Below are 15,910 nucleotides of genomic sequence, written 5' to 3'. Positions count from 1 at the left end.
ACTAGAGATGACCTGATAAGTTGTTGATGAAGAAGGGGATGCCTTGGGCATCCCCAAGCTTAGATGCTTGAGTCTTCTTGAAATATGCAGGGATGAACCACGGGGGCATCCCCAAACTTAGACTTTTCACTCTTCTTGATCATATTGTATCATCCTCCTCTCTTGATCCTTGAAAACTTCCTCCACACCAAACTCGAAACAAACTCATTAGAGGGTTAGTGCATAATCAAAAATTCACATGTTCAGAGGTGACATAATCATTCTTAACACTTCTGGACATTGCACAAAGCTACTGAAAGTTAATGGAACAAAGAAATCCATCAAACATAGCAAAACAGGCAATGCGAAATAAAAGGCAGAATCTGTCAAAACAGAACAGTCCGTAAAGACGAATTTTTCTGGGGCACTTAACTTGCTCAGATGAAAAAGCTCAAATTGAATGAAAGTTGCGTACATATCTGAGGATCACGCACGTAAATTGGAAGATTTTTCTGAGTTACCTACAGACGGGGCTGCTCAATTTCGTGACAGTAAGAAATCTGTTTCTGCGCAGTAATCCAAATCTAGTATCAAACCTACTATCAAAGACTTTACTTGGCACAACAATGCAATAAAATAAATATAAGGAGAGGTTGCTACAGTAGTAACAACTTCCAAGAAGCAAAAAAACAGTAGCAAAATAAACACATGGGTTATCTCCCAAGAAGTGCTTTCTTTATAGCCATTAAGATGGGCTCAGTAGATTTTAATGATGCTCACATGGAAAATAGAAAATGAAGCAAAAGGAGCACCAAGAAGCAAATTCAAAACACATTTAAGTCTAACCCACTTCCTATGAAAAGGAATCTTGTACACAAATAAATCATGAAGAACAAAGTGACAAGCATAAGAAGATAAAACACGAGTAACTTTAAGATTCTCAACATAAAGAGGGGAAACTTAATATTATTAAGATGCATATAACCATGTTTCCCTCTCTCATAATAACTTTCAGTAGCATCATAAACAAACTCAACAATATAACTATCACATGAAACATTCTTATCATGAGCTACATGCATAAAATTATTATTCTCCACATAAGCATAGTCATTACTATTAATTTTAGTGGGAGCAAATTCAATAAGATAGCTATCATTATTATTCTCATTACCATAATCATCATATATAGGAGGCATATTGTAATCATAATTAATTTTCTCCTCAATAGTAGGTGGACTGAAAATACGATAGTCATCATTGTAATCATCATATATAGGAGGTAAAGTATCATCAAAGTAAATTTTCTCCTCCATGCTTGGGGGACTAAAAATATCATGCTTCTCAAAACCAGCTTCCCCAAGCTTAGAATTTTCCATAGCATTAGCAACAATGGTGTTCAAAGCATTCATACTAATAACATTGCCATTAGCATGCATATAAAGTTCCATAGGTTTTTTTTATTTTCTCTTCAAACACCTCATGTCCTAACTCAAGATAAATACTATAAAGATCTCTAATATTTTTGTTGTTTTCCATTAAGCCTAACTAGTGAAAATAAAAACAAGAAACAAAAAGATATAATTGCAGGATCTAAAGGAAATACCTTCAAGCACTCACACACCGGCAACAGTGCTAGGAAATAGCTTAGTAGTCGGAGGATGTGAATACCTTTTACCTTACCTCCCCGGCAACGGCGCCAGAAAATTGCTTGTTTCCGTGGGAGGCAATTCTCTGTGGTGTAACTTTTCTTCAGATCCCCGGCAACGGCGCCAGAAAATAGCTTGATGTCTACGCACACTTCTATTCCTGTAGACAGTGTTGGGCCTCCAAGAGCAGAGATTTGTAGAATAGCAGCAAGTTTCCCTCAAGTGAATCACCCAAGGTTTATCGAACTCAGGGAGGTAGAGGTCAAAGATATCCCTCTCAAGCAACCCTGCAATTAAGATACAAGAAGTCTCTTGTGTCCCCAACACACCCGATACACTTGTCAGATGTATATGTGCACTAGTTCGGCGAAGAGATAGTAAAACACAGGTGGTATAGATGGTGGTAATATTGCAGGAAGTAAAGATGCAGTAAAACAGTAAACAAGCGATGTTTGCAGTATTTGGAAACAAGGCATAGGGATCATACTTTCACTAGTGGACACTCTCAACATTGATCACATGATAAATAAATAACTTCTCCTTACTTGTGCTACATACACTCTCTTGTTTGATAACAAACACCATTCATTGTGTAGGGCTACAAGAGCTCCCTCAAGCCGGAGTTAACAAGCTCCACAACATTCAGAGTTCATATTTAAGTAACCTCTAGAGCATAATAGACCGTTGCAATTTAGACCGAGTACTAACATAATATACACACCGTCACCAATAAGCTATGAAAGGGGGAATAGATCACATCAATATTATCATAGTAATAGTTAACTCCATAATCTACAAGAGATTACAATCATAACCTACGCCAAGTACTACATGATGCACACACCGTCACCTTTACATCATGAAGGAGGAATAGACTACTTTAATAACATCACTAGAGTAGCACATAGATTAATAGTGATACAAAGCTCATCATATGGATCTCAATCATGTAAGGCAGCTCATGAGATCATTGTATTGAGATACATGAGAGAGAGATTAACCACATAGCTACCGGTAGAGCCCTTAGCCTCGATGGAGAACTACTCCCTCCTCATCATAGGAGACAGCAGCGGCGATGAACATGGCGGTGGTGTCGATGGAGATGCCTTCCGGGGGCAATTCCCCGTCCCGGCGGCGTGCCGGAACAGATACTTCTGTCCCCCGAACTTGGCTTCGCGATGGCGGCGGCTGCGTAACTTTTCTCGTCCCGTGGCTTATTGTTTTAGGGTTTTCGCGACGGAGGCTTTATATAGGCGGAAGGGCAGCCTCGGAGGAGTCCTGGTGGAGCCACACCATAGGAGGGCGCCCCCCCCTTGGCCGCGCTGCCAGGTGGGGTGGGTCCCCAGGGCTCCCCTCTGGTCCCTCTCTGGCTCTCTGGAAGCTTCCGTGAAATATAAGACCCTGGGCGTTGATTTCGTCCAATTCCGAGAATATTTCCTTTGTAGGATTTCTGGAACCAAAAACAGCAGAAAACAAGAACAGGCACTTCGGCATCTTGTTAATAGGTTAGTTTCGGAAAATGCATTAAAACGATATAAAGTATGAATAAAACATGTAGGTATTGTCATAAAACTAGCATGGAACATAAGAAATTATAGATACGTTGGAGACGTATCACGGTGCGAAATAAAATGAAAACTTGTAAGTCCATGGAGTTTGTATATGTGTTAGAGAAACGCCTGAGCCGCTAATCTAAGTCATGCATCATTCATGGTGGAAATTTACAGCGAACCATAGTGAGCATTCTATGAAGCATTTTCAATAAAAAGCTATACCCATAGTAAATAAAGAGATTATTGAGATGCTTATTGTCTATTTGTCTTGTCATTTTGGTACGTGAATGCTCCTATATCATGGGGCAGGAAGTACCCTGTTGGCGGTTCTCGATGATACATGTATACTTACAATGACAAGAATTTATTTGGGACCTAAGTTGAGTACCATGAGGTTTAGGTATTCGTATTCAAGGGGCACAAGATTTTCATCTTGTGATTTGTCAATCATATAGATCATATTTTCCATCACATTAACTTTAACCATTGAAGATGCTTATGATAGGGGCAATGAGAGCTCAAAACTAATGAGTACCATACTTTTTGGAAGGTTTATAAAACTTGTTAATCTTGCTTACTCTGCAAAGAATCTTTCTTTTATTTTTATGTTGAGTCTTTATCTTCTTCTTTATGCACCAATTAAGAGAGTTATTCTTAGTGCAATGTGCATAGTCTTATTATTGATTGATTCATGATTTATGTTATTGCTTGTTCTTAAATTATTTGTATCTAGTCACCCTTTGAACTTTGAAGGTGTCGTAGCATTTATGTTTTGCTACTTCATAAAGGACATGTTGAGTACCACTTTTCTATGTTTTCTCTATGCTCATAAACAAACAGTTGCTTTCAATGCACAATTATTCATGATCCGTTGTTTGAGTTACTTCTCATGTTATAACATAGTTGCTAAGTTATATTGTTAGAATTAAATCTATCATGCCTACGTTTAGAGTACTTTGATCCCAGCTTACAATGCTTTACAATAACTTGATCAAGATTGTGTTGGCTTCATGTCACCTCAAAAATTATTTTGTTATCACTTACCTACTCGAGGACGAGCATGAGTTAAGCTTGAGGACGCTTGATACATCTCAAACGTATCTATAACTTTTGATGCTTCATGCTTGTTTTACACCGATTCATATATATTTTGCTCATACTTTGTTGCACTTTTATACATTTTCCGGCACTATCCTATTAACAAGATGCCACAGTGCCAGTTTCCTATTTTCTACTGTTTTGTATTTCAGAAAAGTTGTACAGCAAATATTATCGGAATTGGACGAAACAAAAGCCGAAGTCAATATTTTACCGTAAAAAAGATGAAGTCCGAAGGGGGGACAAAGAGGAGCCACAGGGGGGCCAAACCACCCCTTGACGCGACCAGGTGTGGGCCCGCGCCAAGGCATGGTGTGGCCCACCCAGGTGGCCACCGACCTCGCCCTTCCGCCTATTTATTCACGATCTCGGGAAAAACCTAAACACACCAGCCTCCGTCCACGAAAAGTTCCGTCGCCGCCACCATCGTTAATACAAGTTTCGGGGGACAGAATTCTCTGTTCCAGCATCCGTCCTCCATCGACTCCACCGCCATATTCATCGCCGTTGATGACTCCCATGATGAGGAGTGAGTAGTTCTCCCCAGAGGCCGAGGGCTTTACCGGTAGCTATGTGGTCTATCTATCTGTCCATGTATGATCTTTATGTGATCATGAGCATTGTAATCTAGTTGAATAAGTAGATGTTATTCTTTAACTATTGTGCTACTCAAGTGTTTTTATTATCTGATCTCCGGGGACATCTTGTCCAACGATGTGAAGGTGACAGTGTGCACACCGTGTTTGTTTCTTAAGCTTAATTTACAGAAATACTTATGAATTGTAGTGTCTAGTTAGTACCATATGTGTATGCTCAAAGTGATAGTGTGGGGTGTAGATATATTGGGAATGCGAACTTTAAGAAATGCTTATGCACACCTACACAGTGAATTTGTGTTTATTATGAAACCGAAGAGTGGTTCAGAGTAGCATAGTGAAGAGATAATATCTATGTATTCAATTATGACATCATTGTTGAGAGTGTCCACTAGTGAAAGTATGATCCCTATGCCTTGTTTCTAAGCATCGAAACACCATTTACAACCAGTTCTGCTACATGTTTGCTTGCTGCCATTTTTATTTCAGATTGCAATTACTACTTATAATCATCCATATTTCTTGTATTTCACTATCTCTTCGCCGAATTAGTGCACCTATACACCTGATAAGTGTATTGGGTGTGTTGGGGACACAAGAGACTTCTTGTATCGTAATTGCTGGGTTGCTTGAGAGGGATATCTTCAGCCTCTATCTCCCTGAGTTCGATAAACCTTGGGTGACCCACTTAAGGAAAACTTATTGCTGTTCTACAAACCTCTGCATTTGTAGGTTTAACACTGTCTACAAGAATAGAAGCGTGCGTAGACATCACCCTCCAACATAGATGTACTTCCCATAATAGGGAAGGAACTAAGGGAATCATCCTCAGGTCTCCTTATCTTCATTGTGGTTACTTCCATATATAAATGCTACTTTGTTACATGTTTGTCATATAGGTAAATTCACATAATTGCATATCAATAGAATTTACCTTTGAGTCGGACCTAATAATTTGAAAAGAAAATAAAAGTTGAGTATCGTCTGTTCACCCCGCATCGAGTTGCGCATACCAGCCCTTTCATTAGTGATGGATGCTTTGGATCAGTGGCAGCCTCGGCAAGTGAGATAACAACACTTGGGGAATTTAATTTGAGGGGTGCCCCTCGAGTACAAAGTCTTGATATCCAGGATGAAAATCTAAGGTATGTCATTCACTGGTTGTACCTGGCAATGGTGATCCTTTCTAAATGCATTGTTTGGAGAGTTTGGATTTTCCTTCTACGTGAAAACCTACAATCTTGGATAATGCAAAGACGACACTAATGAAATGTTTTGTTCTTGGCGGTTAGATTTTCGAGAACCTCTGTTGTAGTGAGGGTGGTGTATTTGGTGGTGATTTGGGTCTAGCTACTACAATTGGTCGGTCATTGTGGGAGGGTCTTGTTTTATTTGCTTTTTGGCTACGTGCATCCTTAATTTCTCAACAACTTCTTGAATATATGTTGGTGTAATTGATGGGTGTAATTGGCTACGTTGATGTTTTGGAATGGATCGCATATGCTTCTCATGGTGCTTCAGTGGTTGAAGTCGAAGATGGCGAGGGGCACACCACCACCATCTCCTTCAATAAGTCCTCTAGTGATTCCTCCAGATCTTGTTCTGAAGGAGTGTCGTTGTGCAGGCGATGTGGAAGATCTTGTTCTTCATCTTCTTGTAGAGATGGTAGAAGGGAGAGGGGGACGAAGCTCGGCGTCGAGTTTTACGGCATGGATGTATAGTTGTTGGCTTCAGGAGTTCCATAGTGGAGAACGAGATGCAACCACGGTGGTTGTCTTGCCTCTACTCCTTATGGTCGGTAGGCATCCCTTAGCCTAACGTTGGTTGTTCTACCTCTTGGTCACATGCCGATTTGGACGCGCTTCAACGCCAGGGATGTCACCCCAAGTGGTCCGTCCCCGGGCGACGACATATTTGCGCTGGCTGTCAAGTTATCTTGGCATTGTGGCGGGGAAGAGTTTGAAGGACTTGATTGCTTTTTCACTTTCTTTTCAGGGTTATTAATGTAAAAAGTGTAGTGCGTGTTTTTGTTCCCGCGGCACAAATAGTTTGGCAAAAAAAGTAAAGAAATTGTGTGCACTTGGAGCGGCATGCACGGAACGGTTGGGGAATGGAACACTCCACTATACGCTTTTGATCTCAATACTTCATTTTGGCTAGAAGCTAAATCCACACCCCATGACACTTGATGCAACATCCACGTATCTCAGTCATGCAGCCTCACACAAATCTTATTGCTGTGTTAAGCTTTACACGTTTGCATAATAATCTCAAGCTTGGAATTGTGTTATCGTCAGTTGTGTAATCTTAAGAAAGCATCATGCTTGTAAAGCCACACTTAAACGGCCATGAGATGCGAAGTAATCTGCATGTAAATCCGATGTTCTATAGACTTCGGCCGTGGGGATACATTAGATCGCAAGACACGCTTTTCGAGATAGGATCGGTCCAAGATCAAATGACGCGACGGTGACTAATTAAACGGGCTAAAAGCCATCTTATCTCCCTTTATGATGCTCGATAGCTTTCCTGAGATATGGTCAGTCCAAGAACCAAATGACGTGGTGGTGACTAATTAAATAACGCCTAAAAAATCATCTTATCTCTGTTTATGATGCTTACAAGTTCAAACCATTGCACCCTTTAAATAGCTCTGCACTTCCCGTTCTCTATCACTCTGTGTCCAGTGTAGTGAAAGCTCAAGGAATAACCAATACCACTTCGGCCATGGCAACCACCCTTGCCACCGACGTCCGCCTCTCCATCGCGCATCAGACTCGCTTCGCCCTCCGCCTCGCCTCCGCCATCTCCTCCAACCCCAAGTTCGCTGCCACCAACGCCGTATACTCCCCGCTCTCTCTCCATGTCGGGCTCAGCCTCGTCGCCGCCGGCGCCGGTGGTGCCACGCGTGAGCAGCTTATCGCCACTCTCGGGTCCGGGAAGGAGGGCGAGGAGGCCGAGGGCCTCCATGCCCTTGCCGAGCAGGTGGTGCAGCTCGTGCTCGCCGACGCGTCCAGCGCCGGCGGCCCGCGCGTCGCCTTTGCCAATGGCATCTTCGTCGACGCGTCGCTCGCGCTCAAGGCTTCCTTCCAGGAGCTCGCGGTCCGCACGTACAAGGCCGACGTCCTGTCCGCGGACTTCCAAACCAAGGTGATCGTCCCCTGGACCCTTCCTTCTGTAGCATTATTCTCGACCGAGCGTCCAATGTTTCGCAAAGTGGATTTTTTTTTGCTGACTAACATTAGCAACATTTCGAGTGCAAATGTCTGCTTCTACTAGCATATACTACATTAAAAATACTAATACATGCACAGTTTTACGATGCAAGTGGATAAGTGAAACTATTGTTTATCCTCTGAATTACAAATAGAAAACAATACAATACTCCGTCCGTTCACATGAAAAATGCGCACGTGATTGACAAAAAATTGAGCAACAATGTATCGATTATATGTTATAAAAATTGCCATCATTGGAGTTGTATTGAGAAATACTTTCTAATGATATAAATGTTTGTCAAATAATCCTCATAAACTTTGATTAATTTTTGGTCAATGGTAAATCTAGAAATGCACATGCACCTTATATATAGCCATATAGGAATGGGTGGTTGATAACTTAACACATACTTTAGTAAAGTTAACTCATACTTTTGCAAAGGATTTAAATTTACTGCAGAAAAAGGTATACATCGACATTTTACCAAATATTTCAACCATCTCCTATTTGTATTTTAGCGGTTATTTATATATGATGGATTTCAAGTTTATATTAATTTTTCATTATTCTATAGCTACATATATATACAATCTTTCGATTGTATTTTTTTTCACTAAAGGGGGATTTTTGACTTAAAAAATCCCATCATGGTGAGACGGTATTCTGCTTGTTATGGTATCAAAGCAATAGATTGGACAGAATGTTGGACTGTCAAAGCGCTCAAGCTTAAGCTTTTTATTTCCTTGTGTAGCTATCTTAAGCTTGTGATAGACTTATTAGATTCCATTATATATTTTTTCGACTTAATTACTGAACTATAGGTATCCACAGGAAGTGGTGTAACTTTGTAAGTAGCATATATGCATAAACATAGCATCTCTCTGCTGTACTTCTGCTCTTGTCAACTTGTGGTAAAACATTCTCTGTTAGATTTAACTTTATGGTGATAGTTTACACTTTGGATCTTGAATTGTGAAAAAAATCTACGTAAATGCTTTATGAAAACTCAGTATGTTGTTTAGGATTCTCAATGCATTATTAACATTTCATTTACTTAAATATTGCTCAAAAAGGAAATCACAGTTTGTGGTCTGTTGGTTAGGTCCCTTGTGGTGGAACCAGCCCACCCAGGTTCAAGTCCTAGACTTGACATGGGTGTTTGCATTTACCTGGATTTATTCCAGGATTTAACCGGCGCTATGCTTTCAGTGGTAGGTGACGTGCCCGTCAACAGCGAGGCGCCAGTGGTGACTTCGTCAACCTCAAGATATGCCGGCTCAGTCCCTCGGAGGTGCTCATAGGGGTAGGGTGTGCGTGCGTGCGTTCATAGGGGTGTTTGTACGTGCGTGTTTGTGAGCGTCTGCGTTGTACTGTGTTCTCAAAAAAAAAAAAAAAAAAAATTCTGTGGCTACCCTATTTTCGTTACAAGATCTTATATGTTCTTTGTTTTATTATTCTAGAAACTGCAACTAATTCGTATCATAACATTAATTGCCCTTTCTAAGTATTGATGTACTTTGCTTTGGTCCAGCCTGTTGAAGCTGCTGGTCAGGTAAACTCATGGGTAGAGAAAGCCACAAAAGGTCTCATCAAAGATATCCTGCCTGAAGGGTCTGTTGACAATACTACTAGATTGGTTCTTGGTAATGCCCTTTATTTAAAAGGAGATTGGCATGAGAAGTTTGACGCATCTAAGACAAAGGATGATATGTTCCACCTTCTTGATGGGAGCTCAGTTCAAACACCATACATTTCCACCACAAACAAGCAATACATTTTGTCTACTGACAACTTGAAGATACTTAAGCTTCCTTACCACCAAGGAGGGGACAAGAGGCAGTTCTCCATGTACATTCTTCTTCCAAAAGCACGTGACGGTTTTGGGAGCTTGGCCAAAAGGTTAAGCACTGAACCATCGTTAATTGAAAGCCTTCTCCCAACAAAGAAGGTTGAAGTCGGACAGTTCAAGCTCCCCAAGTTCAAGATATCATTTGGATTTGATGCGTCGGATTTGCTCAAAGGTCTTGGCCTCCAGCTACCATTCAGCCCAGGAGCAGATCTTTCGGAGATGGTGGACCCGCCAGTGGCACATAACCTTTACATCTCATCTATTCACCACAAGTCGTTTGTCGAAGTAAACGAAGAAGGAACCGAGGCTGCTGCGGCAACTTCTACCCAAGTCTCCTTTCGGTCACTGCCCCCGAAGATAGATTTCATCGCGGATCACCCTTTCATATTCCTTATCCGCGAAGACATTAATGGTGTGGTTCTCTTTGTTGGCCATGTGGTCAATCCCATCTTATCTTCGTAATGTGTTTCCTTTAAATCTGTTAACTGGGCAGCGACCTCTTGTGTCACAAAGTATAAGTGAAGTCTGTAATAAGTGAAGGGTTCCAACATTCCATCATGTTGTCCATGAAATAAATCCAAATAAATGTTCTTGTTTCCGCATAAGAAACTTGTGAAAAGACAATAATCCTGAAATGCAATGGAGCCTATTGATTTAACTAAGTTGGTTATACGATTATTATTATTTTCGACAAAAATAAGAGAAACTCCACCCTATTTATTTAACTAAGTTGGACAACTGAAAATAAAATGAGCACAGATAAAACATGTGCATTAAGGAACTAGTATAATTCTTTTTGGTTGGATTATAAGTTCATTTGACTACATGGATGTATAGGAAATCAGGATTATGGTTAAGCTATTCACCTCAAAAGGAAGCAGCACTGATACAACGAATTGAGATCGTTATCTTGTTGTAGCTCCATAAAGATGGAAAACAAATCTGAACCAAATAGAGCGTGTTAGAAACAAATAGGCAGCGCTCTGCACATGGTTTATGTTCACAAACAGAGACAGAAAATAAGCACATGAAAACACACCACCACCAAGTATGCATTATTTTTTTTGGACCGATCCATGGAGTAATTCGCAGCTGAACCAATTTCACTCAACATTTTTGTAAGCGAGAATCCAATGTAAGCAGGAAAGCTGGATCTAGAGATTTAGGGCGGCGGATGATTGGGGAAGATAAAGATATATATTCATATCTAGATGCACAATACTCCATATAAATCCGATATTTGATAGTAAAATTTAGACGTGCGGGCAAATTAGTTGACAACAACAGATTACTCCAAATCTCCTTACTGCCAGAACTCAAATTATGCATCCAACAAACCAATAGAACAAAAAAGGGGTCGAAGGGGAGGCTCGGAGCCTGCATTCAGGGTAGGGAGGCAGAGGTACGAAGAATGAGGGAATGGACCTGGGGTTGCACGGTGGGGTGTACAATGTAAACTTTGATATCATAAGAGCATCTCCACCAGCGGCTCCCAAATAGGTGTCGGTAGGGACGCCGGCACTATCGTATGGGAGGCACCGGCAGAGCATCCTTTATTTATGGATGATTCTCCCACACCGGCATCCCCGATAGATTTTGAAATTTAAAATGACATTTTAAAACTGAATTTTATACGAAATTTATACAAAAGTAACTTGAATTTAAACCTACATAAAACTTAAAATTCATCCTAATCTAATGGCCGTCGGTTGGGGCACGTGACGGGCCTACCTCGTCGTCGTTCTTTGCCTTTGCCGCCTGCGTCCGTGCCCGCTTCTCATCCCTTGCTTCGCGCATCTGGCGGTGGAGCATGGCGGCCGGTGTCGCAGAAGCTTGCCGGCGGCGCTGTCCCGGCGCTTCCAGCCTTTGCCGAGAAGCCTCGATCTCGGCACACCTCGCTTGCTCGAGGGAGAACGCCTCATAATGGCGATAAGCGTTGAGCTCGCAGAGCTCCGCCTCCTCCATGGCCGCTCGCTGGCGCGAGATCTCGAGGACGTGCTCGAGGTTAGCGTCGTTGACGAACTCCCGCTCCTCCTCCTTCAACCTCTGCAAGCGTTGCGCGTTCAGCGACGCCAGGATCACCGCCTGCTCCGGGTCGGCGGGGGCCTGCGGCTGCTCGCCCCATTGCGCCGCCTCCTCCGCCGCCTCTGCTTCTGTGTCTGCGATGTAGGCCTCGTGCCACGCCGCGAACAGTCGGTCCTCGTCGTCGTCGGAGTTGTACTCCGCGTCGGGCTACGACTCCGGCTGCGGTGGTGGTGGAGGCAGCGCGTGGCCGTTGAGGCCAAGCATGGAGTACGTCGTCTTCAGACGGTGCGGCATTTTGAGGTGGAGAGGAGAGAATGTAGCGGCGATAGTGGTGGAGATGAGAGGATAGCACCGCGGTGGTGGACAGCGTACGTACTGTATAGCTGTGGAAACTGTCCGCATTTACGACGGCGTAGGCGACTGGACGCCGCGTGGCCAGTCGCTGCCCTCGTGGCCGCCTCGGTTTCCGCGCGGGAGACCATTAAACGCCGACGATCAACCTTCCCGGTCGCGGCCGATGCGAACAATCGCGCCCTCTCGCTGATAAGGCGCCCCCACCCGCGAAAACCGTTGTATCGTGAGGCGCCGGCGCGCCCGATTCGCGCCACGAAGGGGCCGGCATAGGGATGTCGGCTATTCTATTGGGCTCGAAAACTAGCCGACGGACGAACCGGTGCGAGTCCAAAAACCACTCGCGCCAAAACATTATCGGGGCCGCCGCCGGTGGAAATGCTCTTATGTACTCTGTATACTATGGTCTATGGGGCATGAAGGCGTGCGGACACTGATCTGAACTTGTTTGTGTTGGAGACTTGGAGCTGCCATGTAAGCTTCTCTAGTTGTTAGCGACACATTCCGTATTTGGCCTGGGCCGGAGGATGGGGTGGCATCTGCTAGACTTCAGCCCGCTCAGAAGCGGCGCGGCTTGCAAAACGAAGCAATGCACTTTCCCTGCAATGCACTTTCTCGCATGCGGTTTGGACCGGCTTCGGCCGACGCGCTGGGCTAGACCTTCCAGCACCATCCGCCGACAGCTCGCTCCCCATCTGGTGGCCTGGCGTATCTGACCGGCTGGCACGGCGGGATGCCAAGAGGCCAACTCTGCGATCATGCTTGTCCTGCGGGCTCTCTGGGTTGAGCGCAATGCGCGGGTGTTCGAGGGAGTAGTTTCACCGGCAGGTGTAGTGCTTGACAGGGCTGTTGAGGAATGGAACCTCTGGCTCGTAAGCAGGCATGGGTTATCTAGAGGTGTAAGCTAGGTCTCGGCCGCCGGTGTGGCGGGGTGGAGCCCGTTGGGCGTGTAAAACTCGTTTTCTCCTCAAGCTTAATGAAATGACACGCAGATCTCCTGCGAGTTCTCGAAAAAAAAAAACAAAGGTGTCTGCCTGGCAGCCCTGGCTTGCCTGGCAACTTCGTACCGTCCAGCCATGCCACACGAGCACACGACCGCGACAAGAAGTGGCTGAGTAGGAAGTGCACGCTCCCGAGCACGCCGGTCCTGCAGTTGTGCCGCCGGCTTCGTCTACAACGCGCTCGACCGCGTCTCTGCGCGTCTTGAGCGGCATCGTCCCCACGGATGAATCCAGCGGGAAGTGCGCCGCCACCAAGGACGACCTCAGTCCAGGGGCTTGGCGTCTCTACAACCTCATCGTCGACGGCTCCGCATCACCAATCCTGGCTGCGTCTTTACGTGTCCCGAACAGTGGCGTCCGCGCCGGCGACTTCCGCGAGCCAGTGCCTGCTACTTCAACCGCGAACCACCACGTCCTGTAGATATTGCGCGCCATAATCTACAGCCAATTCGGCCACACCCTCAGTGCCTGCGGCCACATCCACGCCTCCCCATAGAGGTGTTATCGGATTCCACACCGGATAGTGCTTCGGCTGCGACCGCAACATATGAGATGGACCTTAGCTAGTTAGCTTTGTGACACCGACGACCAACTGCTCGACGATATGCTCAACTACTGCTCTTGACTCTGTTGCAATCAAGCTCGGAGAAGCACCCATATACATGCAGGACCTTGTTCATATCGCTATTGCACCTGTCGATGTCTGACATACCTCCGCTATGGTTGACGAAATTTCGGAGAGTGACGGCACTAACAGCGATCCCGCACAGCCCGTCATCTTCACTACTGGGTATGATGACATTACTGTTGTCACTGTGCTCCCGGTGTTCATGGAAATTCCTTGGCGACCAGTCGCCTTTTTGGACATGACTTTGGATGTTGCATTTGTTGGACATGACAATGGCCTCCTCAACAACGTCTCCTCTCAGAATGACAGCAGCGACTCACTAGAGCCCTTCAAAATATTTACCTGGTCTCTGAAGTTCAAATGGCTTCCTATGGCAGTCAATGGCACTCTTCTGATTTTAAGAGAATCTCAACTGGAGCTCATGTCTGTTGTTGTTCATCAGATGAACCTGACATGGCTTAGCAATGATGGTTACTGGTTTGACCAAGTGCAATCCGCTTTCCCTATTTTGATCTTAGAAACGTACACATGTGTTCTCGAGCTATTCCTGGTCATTGTAAAATGGGTCAGATGCTTTGGAGGACATTTGGAGATAGGTTCATGCCATTGCAGTTACAAGACAGTCTCCAAATTAAGCAAGACGAGCTGCAAGTTGGAGCAGCTAGCAAATGCTACATTTGCTTCCATGCCATACACTACTAATCATGGTGCTGATCTACACCATCATTTTTCACGGGGCAATCTCATTCTTCTTAACACAGCTACAACAAAACCTGATATGGCAACATATCTGCACTCCAGACGATCTCCAGATAGTGACAAACTGTTAGTGGCATCAATGGGTTTGTTGGTTCTTGGTGCATCTACCTTTCCTGGTTCATGGGACTTGTCATTATAGCTGAGCAATGTGATGACTGATGAGAGCTGCTCCTGATACCTGTTACATAAAGTTGACATTTTGGCATCACTTTTCTCGACCACCAAGTCTGCGCGTAGTGGAGTTCATTTGGCAAAGAAGGTAGTGTCCTAACTGCCAAAGGCTCCTATTGGAAGGTACCACACGTGTTCTCATTCAACATGTTTCGCTTGGGAAATTGCTTGGACGCTATGCTTTGAGTGGCAACAAGTCTGGCCAACTTACGTTCTCTCGACTTTGAGTACTCTGACAATGGCAACAAGTTTGGCCAACAACTCTTTCTGACAACAGTGCGATCAGAAGGTTATCTTGAGACGAGAAGCACAATTTTTCCACCATTCTCTGCAAGAAAAATGTAGGCTGGTATGACCTGTTGTTGTTAGGGAAAGTTCTCATGGGATATTGGGATCCTGACGATTCGACCTAGCATCGCCTCACTAGTAGAAAACATGGCTTATATTTTTAGCTCCAAAGAGCATTACCACCGGTGGTGCTACGAACCAGACTAAAGGGTGCATTAGCACCAGTTCGTGTGGCCAGGACGTTACAGGGGACTAGCAGAGCTTTAGCACTTGTTCTTGTGGTATAGTTCTATGGCGAAAGGAATGCATTGTGATTCCAAACTGGACGCTAGCAAGGTCTCCGACGCCTCTCCGTACTCTCCACCGCGTCAGCCTTCTCAGCCGCTGCAGCCGTCTCCAGTGCGTCAGCCGTCTTCGTGGCCTCTCCTGTCTCCAGCGCGTCAGCCTTCTCCGCCGCCGAGTTAGCCTTCTCTGCCGCCGCAACCCAGTAAGGCTCAGAGCCAAAAGCAGAAGCATACCATTACCGCTCTGGCGATGAGTCGTAACAACCGATCACCCAAACATCGATGGGATCCCCTCCCAAGAGTACCTAAGGTTTGTCCCAAGATACCTTACGACTATACGGAAGAGGAAAATGCGGAGACCGCAAGGGTACACAAGAAAAACAATTTGGCAAGAAAAAGCCCAAGCTCGAGCCGCCTATAGCTAAGGAAAAAATGATGAAAATGGTGAAGAACCTTTATC

At 44.5% G+C, this 15,910-nt stretch overlaps 1 protein-coding gene across 1 annotated transcript; it reads left to right on the top strand.

The window, feature by feature from the left end:
- The first annotated feature begins 7,562 nt into the window (after window positions 1–7,562).
- On the top strand, window positions 7,563–10,476 carry LOC127293840 (serpin-Z2B-like). The gene is made up of 2 exons (XM_051323526.2): window positions 7,563–8,025; window positions 9,626–10,476. The coding sequence occupies exons 1-2, from the start codon at window positions 7,603–7,605 to the stop codon at window positions 10,403–10,405; spliced, it is 1,203 nt and encodes a 400-aa protein (XP_051179486.1). The 5' UTR covers window positions 7,563–7,602; the 3' UTR covers window positions 10,406–10,476.
- Window positions 10,477–15,910: the final 5,434 nt, after the last annotated feature.

Source organism: Lolium perenne, chromosome 4 (genome assembly GCF_019359855.2).
Source record: "Lolium perenne isolate Kyuss_39 chromosome 4, Kyuss_2.0, whole genome shotgun sequence".
NCBI classification, from domain to species: domain Eukaryota; kingdom Viridiplantae; phylum Streptophyta; class Magnoliopsida; order Poales; family Poaceae; genus Lolium; species Lolium perenne.
Note: the sequence above shows the minus strand (reverse complement) of the source record. Positions and strands in the feature narration are given on the sequence as shown.

Excerpts from the sequence above, each read along its gene's own strand:
- LOC127293840 (XM_051323526.2), top strand. The coding sequence starts at position 7,603 with ATGGCAACCACCCTTGCCACCGACGTCCGCCTCTCCATCGCGCATCAG. Across the intron at positions 8,026-9,625 it reads CCGCGGACTTCCAAACCAAG|CCTGTTGAAGCTGCTGGTCA; the intron begins GTGATCGTCCCC and ends GCTTTGGTCCAG.